The 15,896-nt window shown below is 40.9% G+C and overlaps 1 protein-coding gene across 1 annotated transcript in view; it reads right to left on the bottom strand.

Annotated features, from left to right (window-relative positions):
* PSME2 (proteasome activator subunit 2) overlaps positions 1-14,596 on the bottom strand; it is a 126,313-nt gene extending 111,717 nt beyond the window's left edge. The window contains exon 1 of the mRNA XM_044058891.1: positions 14,436-14,596. Coding sequence (XP_043914826.1) covers positions 14,436-14,483 — 48 coding nt within the window. The 5' untranslated portion in view covers positions 14,484-14,596. The remainder of the gene's footprint in view (positions 1-14,435) is intronic.
* Positions 14,597-15,896: the final 1,300 nt, after the last annotated feature.

Below are 15,896 nucleotides of genomic sequence, written 5' to 3'. Positions count from 1 at the left end.
GAGAATAGCTTGGTCTGTTTAAAGGTGTTGAAGAAAGTTGTGAAGTACTAGGAGAGAGGAATGATCTAGGAGAACTACAGGGGCAGAGCCAGCTGTTTTTGAGATATTCTTTTATTTTTGTTTTAAAAGAAGAATAGCTAGGAATGTTTTGTATTTGTTGAGGAAGAGCCTTCCAAGTCTTAGCTATTTTATTTGAATAGAGGGAGTCACCATGGTAGTTGTGAGAATGGGTTATTTTTATCAGTAGCCTTTTGGAAGACCCAAGGGACCTGCTGTTGACATGTGGTAGGACCAAGGTCGAACATGCAGGGCAGTTACTGAGGTTGTGAATGATTTTTTGGCTGAAAGTAAGTTGGTTTAATGTTAACAGGTTGGGAAGTTCTAGCCAGTTAAGTTATTGAAGAACAGAAAAATTATGAGCTTTATGGGGATGGCCGACGGCAAACTTTGCTATTTTGTTATAGCAGGATTCTAGGTTATTAAGGTCGACCTTGCATAAGTTGGTAAAAATGTGTGAGCAGTAGAGAAGGGTAGATAGAAGCTGAGATCTAGCTGTGGCTAGTCTGGCTTGGTGTGTTAGGCAAGGTTTAGCCTTGTAGAGAGCTGAGTTTGCCATGGACATTTTTGATTGTTAGGGAAACATGTATATCAAATTTTAGTAACATCTAGGAGTTTGGTCTGATTTGTAGGTTCAACTTTGGTTCCATTGGTGAATTGAAAAAAAAAAAAAGAGAGCTAGAGAACAAGGCTTGGAAGTTTTGTTTGTGGAAATCATTAACCTTGTCTTATTTGGGTTAAGAATGAGTTGGTGGTTAGATTGGCAAGTTTCAATTTCCTGAATGATTTTTGTGTCTTATTTTGAAGTTCTTGGGAGGAAGGGACAGCGCAGATAAGAGCTGTATCATCCTGTGTATTGTATAATTGTAGCAAGTTGGTTTGCTGAATTTAGGTTGTTGCTAAATATGATAAAGAGAAGGAGACCAAGTATGGCTCCTTGGGGTACTCCAGTGGATACTGGCAATCATGGGGAGAGATTGTTCTCCCATTTAGTAGCCTGTTGATGGTTTGATAGGTAGCTGTAAAACCATGTTAAGAATGATGAACTGAGATTGTAAGTAGCAAGTTTATTAAGTAGTAGTTTGTGGGAAACTGTGTCAAATACTTTTCACATATCCAGGAAAATTGCTGAGACTAGTTGTCCATTGTTCATAAGGTGATGAATAATGTCGGTAAAGGATACTGAGGCCGTGTTAGTACTATTAATAGCTTATAGTCTTAAAACTCTAAGTTCTAACAAACACATGCCCTCCACACACCATGTGTACTCAGATCTACATATACCACCCACATACATCATGTGTCCTTGGATCTATGAATACTGCCCATGTACACCCTGATTACTTAAATCTACATATACACTGTTCACATACAACATTTCTACTCTAGTACATAATATTCTGCCCACATTACGTCCATGTACTCAGATCTGTTGGACAATTAATCCTTGAATAGGTAGCCAGTTACACTGCATCAAGGCATACTTAAAAGGCATTGCCCACTGACATTAAATGTGTAACTAGATCTGGAGTCGAAAGAGGTACAGCCAGGATTTTTTTACTTTTATGTCACCTTCTGAAAATATGTCCTCCTCCCCAGAAAACATAATTCTCACCAACCTCAGAGTGCAGGCTTATGCAAAAAAAAAAGTAACATCAGTATTGCAGCCTTTCATTACTGTCCATTCACCACACAACAGCAAACTCTATTAAACTTTTATAAACAAAATAGTCATTTAATTTAATTCTTAAAGAGAGTGGAACTGCTTCACTTGACAAGATGCCAAGTGGTCACCAGGCTACTAGTGACCATTAGCACTACTTTATTACATCACACAGTCATCTTCAAACTGCTGAAGACCAATTATTGTTCCCAACTGGCAAACAAACCAGTTTTGTAAACTTATTCTTATTCTGTTGATAACTTACATGTGGAAATACCTCTCTGATATGGCCTACTTTCAATTTTGCCATCAGTGAAAAGGGCCTTTTCTAAAACTGGAAATGATACCACTGTCGATGAGAAATGAAAAAAAAATCTTTCATTGGGAAAAACACAAACTAGCCACTAAGAGAAAAGGAATATAAATGCATTACAGAAAACAGATAAAACATTATGTTGTCTTAAAACAGCAGCTGCTAGCAATATTGAATTTGCAGGGATTAAGTATACTTGATTATTTCTAGTATTACTATACAGAAGTATAAAGAATGATATTTAAAAATTTTACAGCTATTTTACTTTAAAAATCCTATTGTGATGTGCACTTCGTATGTTACAAACTTCATCCTTTAATATGAGGCCTCTGGCATGGCACATAAGATATATTACAACTTCTTATCGTTTGTGGCGAGGATGGAACAAGATTAGCGAGTCGCTCATATTCATTTATTTGTGTGTATTCTCCAGTCCTTTGTGGCTCTGTGATCCCCTTCACCTCTGAGCAATCCCCTCCATAGGTTTGAATAGATCTGGCTTCCTTTTCAGTCGCTCTGATAGGACAGAGATTTTTGGATGCCTCCCATGTTTGGTGAGAACTTTGTGGCCTCTCGGGCTGCTGAGGGTGCCTGGTCAGATACATTCCTATTTTGGGGAGATTGTACCTAATCATTGGTCTGATGAGTGATGAGTAAAGGGAGACCTTCATGACCCCCTTGGATCACTTGTGTGGCCTCCCTTCATGGCCCTCTGTAAAATCAGAGGATGTCCAATCCAATTCTTTAGCTATGGCTGGTGATGCTGGGTCATTTCAGTGATGAGTGGGTCCCTAGATTTTTGATAGAATCCCTCCTGCTCAGTGGGAATCCAAATTTCATCAATTGGGCAATGTAACCTGTTGGGTCCAGAGATTATGACTTTGGCGTATCTAGCAGATTTAACTTTACTGATGTGGCTCGGCACCTGATACTGGCTTCTTTTGGACCCTTCTTGAAGGCTATTCATGTCAGGGTGGTTTCTACTATGAGGTCAGTTTGCAGTCATCTTTTAGGGCGTGCAAAATTTGTCCTTCTACTCTCTTTGGGACCCCAAAGTATGATAAACTCAATTCAGGGCCCATCCCTGACACCTGTTTGTTTTTTTTCTGTGACAGGCTTTTTCCTGAAGAATCATTCAGCGTTTCTTTGGCTGTTGGAGAGTTAGTGTGCTAAAGCCAGGGAAGCTCCGGCAGGCCAAACTGTATGACACTGACATTTACAGGCTTTGAGTTCCTCTGATATACCCCAATGGGGTATGATATCGAAGGCTGTCAACCCTCAGGTAGGCTGTTCTATGACTTGTCCTCATGTGATCTTCTGTGTTGTGTTTCAAGAAGCAACCAAGTTATTGAAGGTTCAATCTGCCTTTGACAAAGCCAACCGGGCTGGCCTCCAAAGTCTGCAAATTCCTATGTTGGACTTTGTTTGGCCCATGATGATCCTTTGTTGGTTTTGCAGAAAAGTGCACCAAAGCATGTGGGTCGGTATCCTCATTTGTGCTGGAGGCATTACTTTTTCAATAATGTCCAATACAGTTACAAGGCATTATTTTCCAGAGGAAGGCCAGAACTGCTTGAAAGATAAAACAGCCGTTTTAGCTGGAGGGTTCCTTTCCTCATTGAGTTCATGGAGCACTGTGCCGTGGACACAAAGTTGTCCCATGGATGCTGTGTTTTTGCTTTGGGAGAGAGTGCTTTTTGATTAGCCATTACAGTTCAGGGTGGCTTTAATTTGGGGCAGGGTCGGAGGAGCACACAAAGAATTCACACAGTATGTGCAGTCATGGCCTTTGTGTTTGTATTCCCACATCATTTTGAACTGAAGCTCTGATGGGCCCAGGTTGGGACCCTTTTTGTGAAGTATAGAATATAGCTAAAGAGGGGCCTGGAGATGTTTATTGAGTCAATAGTTATTTCTTTTGGTCCTTTGGATGCTGGGCTGATTTTTATGAGAGCTCTTCTCTTTGGCCTTATAGTTCTCATTTGAGGGACCTTTAATTTTTATTGAACCAGAAGGTTGTTTTCTCTGATTTGTTGTAGAGTTTGTTTGTCAGCTTCATTTGCTTTGGGATGTTTGCTCTTAGTAATCTTTTTTTTCTATTTGTTTCAAGGGCCTCCTACCTTGCAGTTGTTTGGGTGGTCTTTAGATAGCTTTTGTAAGTGGCGATAGAGATGCTTTTGAGTACTGTTTTTGTTTTGCTTGGGAATTTCTCGGAGTAGCTTCTTTTTTTTTGCTTGAGTTTGTTTTCCGGCTTCTTTGAGACAGAAATTACTGTGGCCTTTTTATTTCAGGTTTCCATGACCTGACTGCTCTCCCTTAGACATGGAGTTTTGTTTGACCATCTCACCATTATGTCCTGGTACACCGTGTTGAGAAGCATTTACTTTGGTGTTCGGAGCCTGACATCAAGCATTGGGTCTGGGACCAGGGATGAGGGTGGGTTGAGTGGTGGCATTTGACCAGTGCTTGTGAGGTTTGATGATTTGGGCTAGTATGTTGGGTTGGGTTAGTGTTCTGGGGTCTATAGGGCATTTGTGATCTTGAATTGATGAATGATGGAATTTGGTGGGCATTTATTGACATGTGTTCCAGGGTCTTTTTGGGTGAGGTTCCTGAGTTTGTGAGGGTAATTGTAAGTCTATACAATTTGGCTAGTAGTCTCTGCCTATGATGTGTTTTTCCTGATAGTTGTTCCCTCTTGAGTTTTCATTATTACCATGTCTACAGAGTGAGGGTGTCCTTTAGTGGTGTGGGATGATACTCCTTTCTTGGTAGTGTCCACTATTGCCAATTGAGGTCATGGAGTGAGTGCAAGTTGCGTTGCGGGTGCTCTCTCTAGGCCTGACTGGATTTTCTGTCAGGCCACAGACTTTTGTGTTCTCCATGATGAGAAGGGGGGCAACTTGTGCTGCAGGGTAGGCCTATGACTTCTGACACCCCTCAGCATTACCCTCATCGTTTTTTCCTCTTTTTGTGTTCTTAGGGTGGTATGTTTACTGAGAAGGCCCACTCTCAAAAGCATTTTGGCATTTTAGTGTTCTGGCATTACTGTCCGAAACCCAGGGTGACTCCTTTTTTTGCCCCTGCTGAGCAGTTTTCTTTTGTCCAGCAGCTTGCCCCAACCCATAATTGGGGGGGGCCTGTTTGTTGCCTCCTGTGTTTATTTCAATTGTTAAAGCTGATCATCTCGTTAGGGACAAACAATGATAGCGTTGGTGAATCAATTACCGCTCAGACACAGGTCCTACGGATCTTGCCAAGCTTTTCAGCCAATCCCAGGCAGGTTTCATTATTCTTGCCCAAGGAATGGGTTCAGGAGTGTTTACACCAGCGCACAGAATGACTAGCATCTGTCAGTGTCACAGCTGTTGAGAGACCTGATCTCTTGGCAAGTATGTGGCGGATTCTAGTCGAATTAGGCAGCCGTGTGGACCTCTACTGACTCATTCTCATGGTCTGGACGGAGAGACCTCTTGTTTAGAGGAGTCAGCAATTGACCTTTCCTGGCATTCTGTTACCAGACCAGGGCTGTGACTCTGGTGGTGACCGTGGTCTCCATGTGAGGTTGCAGTGGTGGCTGATGAGTGTGTCTGTGGTGGTGGTGTGGTGTCTGTTTTGACTGCTTCTTTTGACTGGCAGATTTTTTTATGTGTTGCATGGTGTTGTCTCGTGTGTTTATGTGTATGGATTTGAGGTTTGTGTTTGCATATTGTGTTGTGGTGGTGTAGTGTTGTTTGAGTAACCTTTTGGTCCTGACTGGTCTATGCTGTTGATTGTTGAGTTGTATAGGTATTTGCTTGTGGCCGCGTATGTCTTATCTTGTGTGGCCTATTTGTGTTTTGTGGGAGGAGGATCAGTCCCTAGCCTGTACATGGAGTTGTAGTTGCATCCAGCAATATTCTGATGGTTCATGGGCTGAGGGAGGTGTAGTGTGTGGCAACCGATCCCTGTTAGTGCCTCAATAATAGACAAAAAAAACTTTTAGAGAGATTCCGGGGACGAGTGACAATAGAATGGGGGACAAGCTGACAAAAAAAACTTTAAAAAAGATTCAAGGACGTGGTGTACCGCAAAAGTAGGAGCAAGTTTTAATGCTTTCTATGGGCGTACAGAATGAAAGGGGGGAGTCAAGAGTAAGTCTTTTAATTATACACAGATGACAAGTAGGAATAGTATAGTTCGAGGAAGAGGGTTTTAAAGAAAATCTGAAGAGTGATTAGATCGATAGTATATAAGATATATCCTGTTTTTAACCTGCTATTTGAAAGAAGTGACAGTTGGGTAGCACGCTTTAATCGGTCTTGAAAGGAGGAAATTTGCTGAGTAAATAGCAGTACTTGGATAAGACAAACCTGACTCAAATAAAAGGCAAACTGCAACATCACTGCCCTAAAACCACTCCTCCGGAAAATAAAATGAAGGATTTATAAAAATGGCCCCTAGTGGCACCTAAAACTACAGTTTCAAGAAAGTAACCACTCTCCCTATGTGGGAAGCCTCTCTCGTTTACAAATGAAGGAGTTATGGAAATGGGAACCAAGTGTCAAGCTCCAAGTCAACTGTCTGTAACCACTCTCCGGGGCAGAAAGCAGGAACAGCAAGCCACTCCCTGAACTTTTAAACTCTCAGATCCTTGGGAACAAAAAAGGAAGCTTTTTTCTTTTTTGAACTTCCCAAAAAAGCAGGTTCTGGCTGAATTTTAAGTTTTTTTTAAAAGATAAATGACAGAACACACAAGTTTTTTTAGTTTTTGTTTTTGAAAATATGTAAAGTTTAACTTAGAAAAACGATGCAACAATATAAAACAGGAGTAAGAGAAAAAAGCTTTTACTGTGCTAGGCATACAAAAATTAATACAGAAGAAGAAATTTCACAACAAAATAAGGCTATGCTCTAAATAGGAGCAAACAAACAGAAAAACTTAGCAAATTAAACAGACTAATATAAGAAAAATCTCTCAAAAGCACAAAAAAAAAATAAATAAAATCCCAAAAAGAAAAAACCTCACCAAACTCGCAGAAAAATATGAAAAAACGCCAAAAAACGCAAATACCTTCTCCGTTTTTCTCTTAAAATCCCAAGAACCAACAAAATGAAGCCTAGTGGGAGACAAACTATGAGTGACAATGGAGTTACAAGCCTGAAAACTGGGAAATCAAGTCAGTAACCAATGTTAGCGGGGGGGCTCAGTAACCACAGAGACCTTCTGAACCTGCTACAAAAGACTGAAGTTTCAGCACAGCAAAAAATACTTCGGCAAAACAGCAAAAGTAGAATTAAACTCAGCCCAAAACTTTCACTTTTAACTCTCAGAAAAGTGGGAAAAAAACAAGAAACTTTTTTTAGCATTTTTTTACAAGTATCGGGGTTCTAACAGTGCAGTTTTTAAAGTTATAACAGTAACAGTGCTAGGTCAAGGGACAGAGTCAACAAAGGAGGTTAAGAAAAAGACCCATAAAAAAAAAAAGGTAAAATTAAGAATCTCAGCAAACAAAAATTCTTTAAACAGCTTTTTGCAAACTCTAATACAACAAACAAAAATACAGAAATCAAAAAATACCAATGCCTGACAGAAATCAAAACTGCAAGCCACAGAAAAAAAAAAAATAAAAATAATCTAAAGAAAACTATAAAGCGTCTCAAAGCTGCCTTGCTTCCTCCAAGCCACAACAAGCCTGAAAAGAATTTTTCACAAACACAAGCCTGAAAAACTAGCCACCAAAACTGAGGAAACGTTAGATATGGAAGAGAGGAAGAGTTTAAGAGGGAAGATGAAGAAGCTCAAAACTAAAGTTTCAAGTCAGTAAAACCCTCTCCGGGGCTCATGGGCTGCTCCTCCACTGGAGGAAGCTGCTCACCTTCAGTCAGCCCTTCTCAAAGCCCAAGAAACCTTCTCTCAGAGCACAGTTCAGGACTCGCAACTCTGGAACTGAACCTGAGCAACTGAAAACTTTTTAACTCTCAGAAAAAAAGTGGGATTTTTTTTTTTTTTTTTTTTTTTTTTTTTTTTTACAGAGATTTGAGGTTCTTAAGTAATATAAAAAGTTATAACAGCAGAGTAAATGACCAACAAGAGTGCTAGGTCAAGGACAGAGAGAATGCAAGTTTTAAAAAAAAAAGTTAAAAAAAAATCAACAAAAAAGTTTTGGCAAACAGAAACAGCTTTGCTACCAATACAGAAATCAAGCTTAAAATACAAGCCAACAAACCAAAAAATAGAAAATGCTCAAGCTGAGGCAGCTATGCAGAAAAAACGAAATAAAAAATAAAAAAAAAATAAAAAGTAATCCTTCTTCCCTTCTTCTCTCAAGTTTCCTCCTCTTGTGCGGTGCTTCACCACAACCAACAAAAAAGAAAAAGACGCTCAAACATAATAATCTTACCACCTGTCATCATACATACTTTCTCTGTTTTATATGTAAATTACCAGTAGTCTGTACACACATTAATTGCACACTGTTTTATATACTACTTGTATCTTTTTGCTTTTGTCTCAGATTGTGGCTGAAATCCATCTCTGGACCACCGACTAACAAACAAGTAAATACCCATCAGCACTGACAATGGATACAGCAAATACGTAGCATGGCTGTTATGGTTATCCTGCCATGACTTCTTATTAAGTTTCAAGCCACTGTGCTCTCAGATCCACTACTTGTTTTATGTAGCATGTGTACAGCTTATGAACTGTGGAAATGATATGCTGTCTGCTGCACTGCAGACAGATGACACTCTCTCAGCATGGAGCCACAGTCGGACAACACACTCTTCCAGAATGGTGCTGCAGACAAAGGACACTCGCCCCCAGAGTGGCACTGCAAACAGAGTGGTGCCACCGACTGACGACACTCGCCCCCAGAGTGCTGCCACCGACTGACGACACTCGCCCCCAGAGTGCTGCCACCGACAGACGACACTCGCCCCCAGAGTGGTGCCACCGACAGACGACACTCGCCCCCAGAGTGGTGCCACCGACAGACGACACTCGCCCCCAGAGTGGTGCCACCGACAGACGACACTCGCTCCCCCCGGAGTGGTGCTGCAGACAGTCTTCACAGAGCAGCTTCCTGGCTCTTTCCAGGAGCCATCACACCAAGGATCGCACTAATTGTGTCAAAAATGGAAAAAAGTAAAAAAAAAAAAAAAAAACAGCAAAACAGATTTCACTGTTTCAAGAGAGTTATGAAGGAGGCTCCTTAGTAGTTGCTGGCTTAGTATTAGAGGATTGTTTTTCTCTTCATCTGCCAACCTTCAGCCTCTGCATAACATTTTAACCTATTCATTCATTCTCCCTATTAAAACAGTTTCTCAGAGATAGTTGTTTGGGGGGAGGGGGGCATAGCCAAACACAGGGTGTAGTCATCCAGGTAGCCACAGATTTTTTTTTATGTCAGCCCTTTGCCTGCATCTTCCTTCAACAGGCTCACAAGTCATCATGCTTCCCTTCAACCAAATAGCCTGGCAGTCTGGCTTCACCCCCCTGCCCCCAGAGACTGCAGCCTACAGTGGTTAGTGGAGGACCCTCGTTGTCTCCAGGCCAGGAAGCTATCTGGTAACTTTGTCCCTCTGAGTTGGCTCATTATTTTTACAGAGCTTGGGGCATTTTTACTAGAGGTACTAATTCTACCCTTTTAGAGGGCGTGCATCTGTATCACCACAAGGACCTGCTATGTCTTCTCCCCCAACGTGTGTGTTCTAATACATGCACACCATGAAGGCTATTGTGAATGGCTTGGCAGTGTCACTCACATACCTCTGATCCCTCATACTGCCTGTCATGCACATATCCACCGACAGGAGTCAGCAATGCAGTGTGCTAGACTACCTCTGTCCATTGAGGGTAGATGAGCAGGTATTGGCCTCTCAGCTTTATGCCCATGTATCAATTACTGGAGCACTGGGACTGCTAATCGATCTCAGTTCATACTTGGGGCTTTACCTCTCTGTGCTTTGGAGCCAACAGGACAGGGACAGACTTAATCCAACATTAGACAGAAGACTGCCAGGTAAAACCATTGCAGATCATCAAGAAAGGGGTTTCAGCCAATTTACCACCCTAATAATTACCCTAAACAGCCACTCCTGACTGTGCTGAAGCAGACTGTTGCCCCGAAGCTCTTCAGCCCTATATTCCATCTATAAGGAGTTAATTTTCCTCTTCCTCCGTGTCAGACTGTCAACCAATTAATCTCCTTTTCAGTAACCAACCCCAAGTTTACCCTCTCATGAAAATGGGAATGCATATACATTTATTTGTTTGTTTGTTTATTTGATAATTGGGTAGTTGGACTAGTTATTGGACTCTTTTTCAGCCACAACACTAAACACAACTGCAATAACACCCCAAAACAATGACAGTAAAGCACAGACATAAGTTCATCACATATGTTACGAGTACAACTTCAGTTACATAACGTTGCTATAAAAAGTGAACTTTACATTAACCATATACACATACAGTTGGAGAAGTATTTCAAAGATGGTGCCTACAACAGGAGAGATACTTTGGTTAGAGATCACCCTTGACCAAACAGTGAATATGCCTACTGGAGGTTTCCACATAAGGGATCTCATGCTCACAAATATGGCAGAGATCTCATGCTCACAAATATGGCAGAATGGAATGCACCCCCCACCACCACCACCAATGTCTCACCCTCCCTGTTAAGGTATGACCATAAAGATGTTTCCTTCGAAATCAAAATCAACTCTGCAATCCCATTAAAACCAGTGAAAGAAACTATTCAAAGGCAAATCACCTGTTATTAAGTGATGGTTTGTCAAAATTAAATGTCCCTCTAAACCCCAAGAACACATCAGTCTATGCTGAATTGCTCTTGGAAGCCCTGTACAACCATGTCAATGGCTGCATAGAAACTGCTGTACCTATCAGAAGTAAGCCCAGAACTAGTCCCAGAAACAAACTGCCCTAGTGGCATCCCAAATTAAACAGGATATACAACAAAAGGAAAAAGGCACAGCAAAATTCAGGAAGGGCAAATCCCAAAAAGATAAAAACTCTCCCAAAGTAAATAGGCAACTCGGAGGGCTAATTAAGTCAAGCAAAGCCAACTTTGAGGATAAGATATTCTCCTAGGTGAAAGATAACCATAAGGCCTTCTACAGCTGTCAGAAACCTCAAAAGGCACCACAGAGAAATGTGCTGAATTGGTGGTTAATGGTGTCACATTCACTGAGCCAGGCGATACAGCAAACCCTCACCCCCAACTATTCCCCCAATAATACTCTCAAGCATAACTCCTCCAACTATAACTAGGTAGCATGTACTGGCTGCACTCACTAAAGCCAAGAGCACAGCCTCAATGCCCCCCAATAACATCCCAGGATGCTTCCTGAATAGTCTAAAATATGACATATCAGGACCCCTGGAGTCATTAAGTATAGTCTTAAAAGAGTTTTTCTGTCAAGTGAATGGAGGACTGCAACGGTCATCCCCCTTTCATAAGGGAGGACTTTCAATAGATCCTAGAAACTACAGGTCCACTAGCCTGACTAGTCTAAGAAGCAAAGCCATAAAAAAATTATCAGCAAGGACATAGGAGACCCCCAGACACTGGATCCATCCCAGTTTGGCTTTGTCAAAGGAAGGTCATGCTTACTGAATCTAGTGGGCTTCTTTGAAAGGGTCACCAAGGCAATGGATGAGGAGAAAACGGTGCAGACCGCCTACCCAGATCTGTCTAAGGCATTTGATACAATACTCCTTTCAGGCATCGTCACCAAACTTACAGAACTAGGTATAAACCTCTTTATAACACAATGGATAGCTAGCTGGCTCACTGATAGGACCCAGGAGGTTAGAATCCGTGAAGTCACATCCACAAAGAGGCCTGTCACCAAAGAAGTCGTCCAGGGCTCGTTACTAGGTCCACTCATCTTTGGCATCTACTTCTCGAATGTCAAAGCCAATGTAGAAAGCCTCTGGCTAATGAAGTTCACAGATGATTGCAAACTGGGAGCAGTCACTGAACCATCCCCAAGGTGAGAACACCCTTCGAGAAGGTCTACTACAGACAAACACTTGGTGCCAAAGCCATGGCTTAAAACGCAATACCAAGAAATGCATTATAGTACCTTTTGGGAAGTCTGCCACCATGGGTAACTATGTCATTAATAAAACACCTTTAAAAGCTGATTCACTAGTCATGGATCTCGGAACTAATGTTGACAGTAAACTAGCATTTGGCCAAGTAAACTAGCATCTGGCCAACATGTGTTCAAGGTAGTAAGAAAATCCTTCTATGTTGCTCAATTTATAAGTAAGAACATGGCATCCAGGTACAGAGAGGGCATCATACCACTGTACTCAGCCCTTAGACCCATCACAGAGCATAATACCTCCTTCGATATGTACCTTACTAGACACATGCAGCAACTGGAATGTCCACAGATATTCCTTACAAAAAAAATACAAGGAGTTAACACAATGTCATGTGCTGATCGCCTGAAAACTCTCTACTCAGTATCATACAGATTTCTGAGAGGTAATCTTTGCTTGGTATACGAGGCATTCCTGGACCTTGCTTTGATGAATCTTTTGCACATCCACAAAACAAACAGCACTGCAACTACTACATAAAAAGACCTAAATTTTGCTTGCAACATAAATAGGATTTGGAATTGGAGAGACAGACATGTTTCTCAGAGAATTCCCATTCCCTGGAACAGGCTCTCCATCCATGTGAAACAGTTCTTCCTATCCCCATTTAAATGCAACTTGGACCAATGGATGGGTATCGGAAATTCACCCTAGGTCTGGTTCCTACATCTCTGATGCACACAGACAGTCAGTAAAACACTTGCAATAAATTAAATTTATGCATCACATTTGGGTTGCACGGCTAGGCTTTTAAGAGCCCTAGTCATTGTTAACCTAGTATACACCTATGAACCTTCTTAGAAACATGCAGCATCGTTACTTATTGAAAGCCACACATAATCACACTACTGCAAAGAACTGTTTTAGAACCATGTAACACCATGGCCAACTGTATTACCATTATAATCTGCTATCTGAAATTCCGAATTATGAAACAATTACATCTTCTTAGATTTTAGCTACCTTCTGCTGCACAAAATCAGGTCTAGATTTTAGCTACCTTCTGCTGCACAAAATCAGGTCTCTTTGAAGAATGGACATTTACTATTATTACAGTATTTACATTATATTTTCTGCATTAAAATATAATGTATTTGTTCTGCTGTATTATTAACCTGTTTAATCTCAGAAAGTAACTCTAGATAGCTGAGAATCAAATAATGAAACCCAGCCACAGGTATGACACCTTACAGCTGTGGCTTTGAGACATACTTTTAACATGGCAGGTGTAGCAGAAGCAGAACTCCCAAGTCTTTCCTTACTTCTAAACTTTTGCTCTTTTTGGGATGAATCTGTATGCATTTTCACTGGAATAGGACATTGTGACAGTCGACATGATACTATACTTGAAGTCCTACCTTCACCCAGCTCTGCAGTGATATAAAACAGTAACAGTGAGACAGTATGCCTGGCATACCTCTCAACTGTCCAGCTTTTTGCTCTTATTTTTAGTCTATTCCACATAAAAGGTATGCTTTTCTGGCAAATCACTAGGATGATCTGAGGACTGAAGTCAATAATGACATGCATTTGAGTTTCAGACTTCAAATCCTACAGAAAATGCAGGTCAACACAAAAATTGTTATTCTAGCAACTTTCTAAGTTTATAAGAGCAATATTTAAAACATGTCCCTATGTTTGGGCCTTTATCCACCCATTTTATTAGACTTTGTCCAGATTTCTTGCACCAAGAGGTTGAGAGGTATGATGCCTGGTGTGTTGTAATGTATCACTGCCTGTAATGACAACGTTTAGCTAAATGGATGCTTAGCTTAACCAATGTGGCCATTAACTAATATAAGTGTGAAGCTATTCTGTCATTCTTTTTTATTTTTAGAGGGGATGTGAACCCTGAGAATTTCCCATTAGCCAAAGTACATGCTGTTCAATGACTCTAGTACTGATCTTGGTCGAAGTGTGTCTACCATTCAGCACTGTGTAACAATTGTTATTATACTCTTACTTCACAAAAAGAACAACAGACCAACTACCATGGCGAATGCCACATGCAGGCAACTTGCCAGGTGAGTTACAGCGTCTGATATTCCACAGAAGGCCAGGTGAACAGTATGCTTCTCACTAACACTGCAGAGTGAAAGTGTGGAGCAAAAAAGCAAGCACAGCACAACAAAATACTTAACAACTGATCAAACCTTGATCTTATTTGTAAAAAAATAAATAAATAAACGAGAGCTACTGATATATTAAATGGGACAAAGAAAGTCATTATTCCTCTCTTGCCAGGTGATTGAAATAACAAATCTGATGAAAAATACACTCACCTTCTGTACAGACTCTTTGCTCATTTTTAACACTGCAGCTTTTGACATTCTGACTCTAATTAAAGTGAGGAACAGTACTACAGAAGTGGGGTAGAAGTAGAACTGGCAGTGACTGGGTTTTTCAATGCTAGTTTGCTTTCACTTTCTGTCTCTTAAAACTCTTTCTGTGTGATGCAGTACTCACATGGGTGAGGATACTAAGGGAACGTCTCAAAATGCTCATCTTCTGATTTAAGAGAAAACGAGTTTGATTCTAGAACAGACAGAACTGTCTTACTGCTGTGACAGATGCCACAACACACAGTTCAGAGACTGTTATAGAAAAGGTGCAGCTGACTCTGCAAACATTATGCTTGGTTCATTTTCTCTGTAATTTCCAGCTTTGACTAATAAGGATTACTTCAGAAAGTGAAACAATGATTCAGCAGTTAAAACAAACAAAAACGTCTACCCATATATTTTACCTGCTTTTCCCCTCCCATTTCCTGCAAAAGGCCACTTTTCTTAATGGATCTTTGGTTCTCACCATTTAACCTACTAGTATTTACTCTGATTTCATTGTTTGCTCTAGATGTAACATGGCGTCATAAAGAGATGATCTGCTTTGCCAGGGTAAGTGCAGAGGAGTAAAATAAATCTATAAGCTGTAAAGGAAATGCACCCTGCGTTCACTTCAGAGTGTGATTCCCTCAGCCTCAGTTTGAATATTGAGTGATTCTGGGCAAGTTACGTAGCCAGGCTGTTTTAAATAGGCCCATATGGATCTGATAAATAAATACAAATGGCATTTGCACAGAGGTGTTTTATCTTGCACTCAATTTAGCTGTAAGTGCTGCTGGTGTGTGTAATTTATACGTCAACTAGGTTTTCTGAAACTTTGAGTGATACCATGTTTTTTTCTTTTTGTAATTTACACATCCATATTTTATTATATAGTGGCAGGATGTATGCTCTGTAATTCCATTCTTTGCTATAATGTCACGTTGTCATTGTTCCAAATTTAGATTTCACATTGTGACTTAGAAGGATGGAGCCCTGACTGTGGCACAGACAACCTAACTTGTATTAGCTGCTTGGATGCTGGAGAAGTCAGGTGAGAGAATGAGGACTCTACTTCAGTTCACCCATCCTGTGGTTCTCAGTCCCATCAGGGAACATCACCATCTTGGCAGGGACTAGGGTATGTCTCCTTGGTTGCAGGCAGACTACCATGATACCAAGGGTTGAAGGGGAATAAATAAGCTGATGGAGTGGGTGGTGATGTCTGATTCATCACTCTTACTCTGCCCAGTTACAGATTCCCTTCCCCTTATTCTAAATCAATGTCTCTAGCTGAGTTTACGCAACTTCCACCCCCATTTTTCCCCATTCTCGCCCTTCTTTTAACAGGGGAACAGCATAGGTAGGTACTAGGCTATCTGCCCGAAGGCATTTATAAGCCTAGCCGGAATGTGTTGGCTT

The sequence above is a fragment of the Protopterus annectens genome, chromosome 16.part0 (assembly GCF_019279795.1).
Source record: "Protopterus annectens isolate FY-2018-M chromosome 16.part0, PAN1.0, whole genome shotgun sequence".
NCBI classification, from domain to species: domain Eukaryota; kingdom Metazoa; phylum Chordata; order Ceratodontiformes; family Protopteridae; genus Protopterus; species Protopterus annectens.
The sequence above is the reverse complement of the archived record's forward strand: the minus strand, read 5'-3'. Positions and strand labels throughout refer to the sequence as shown.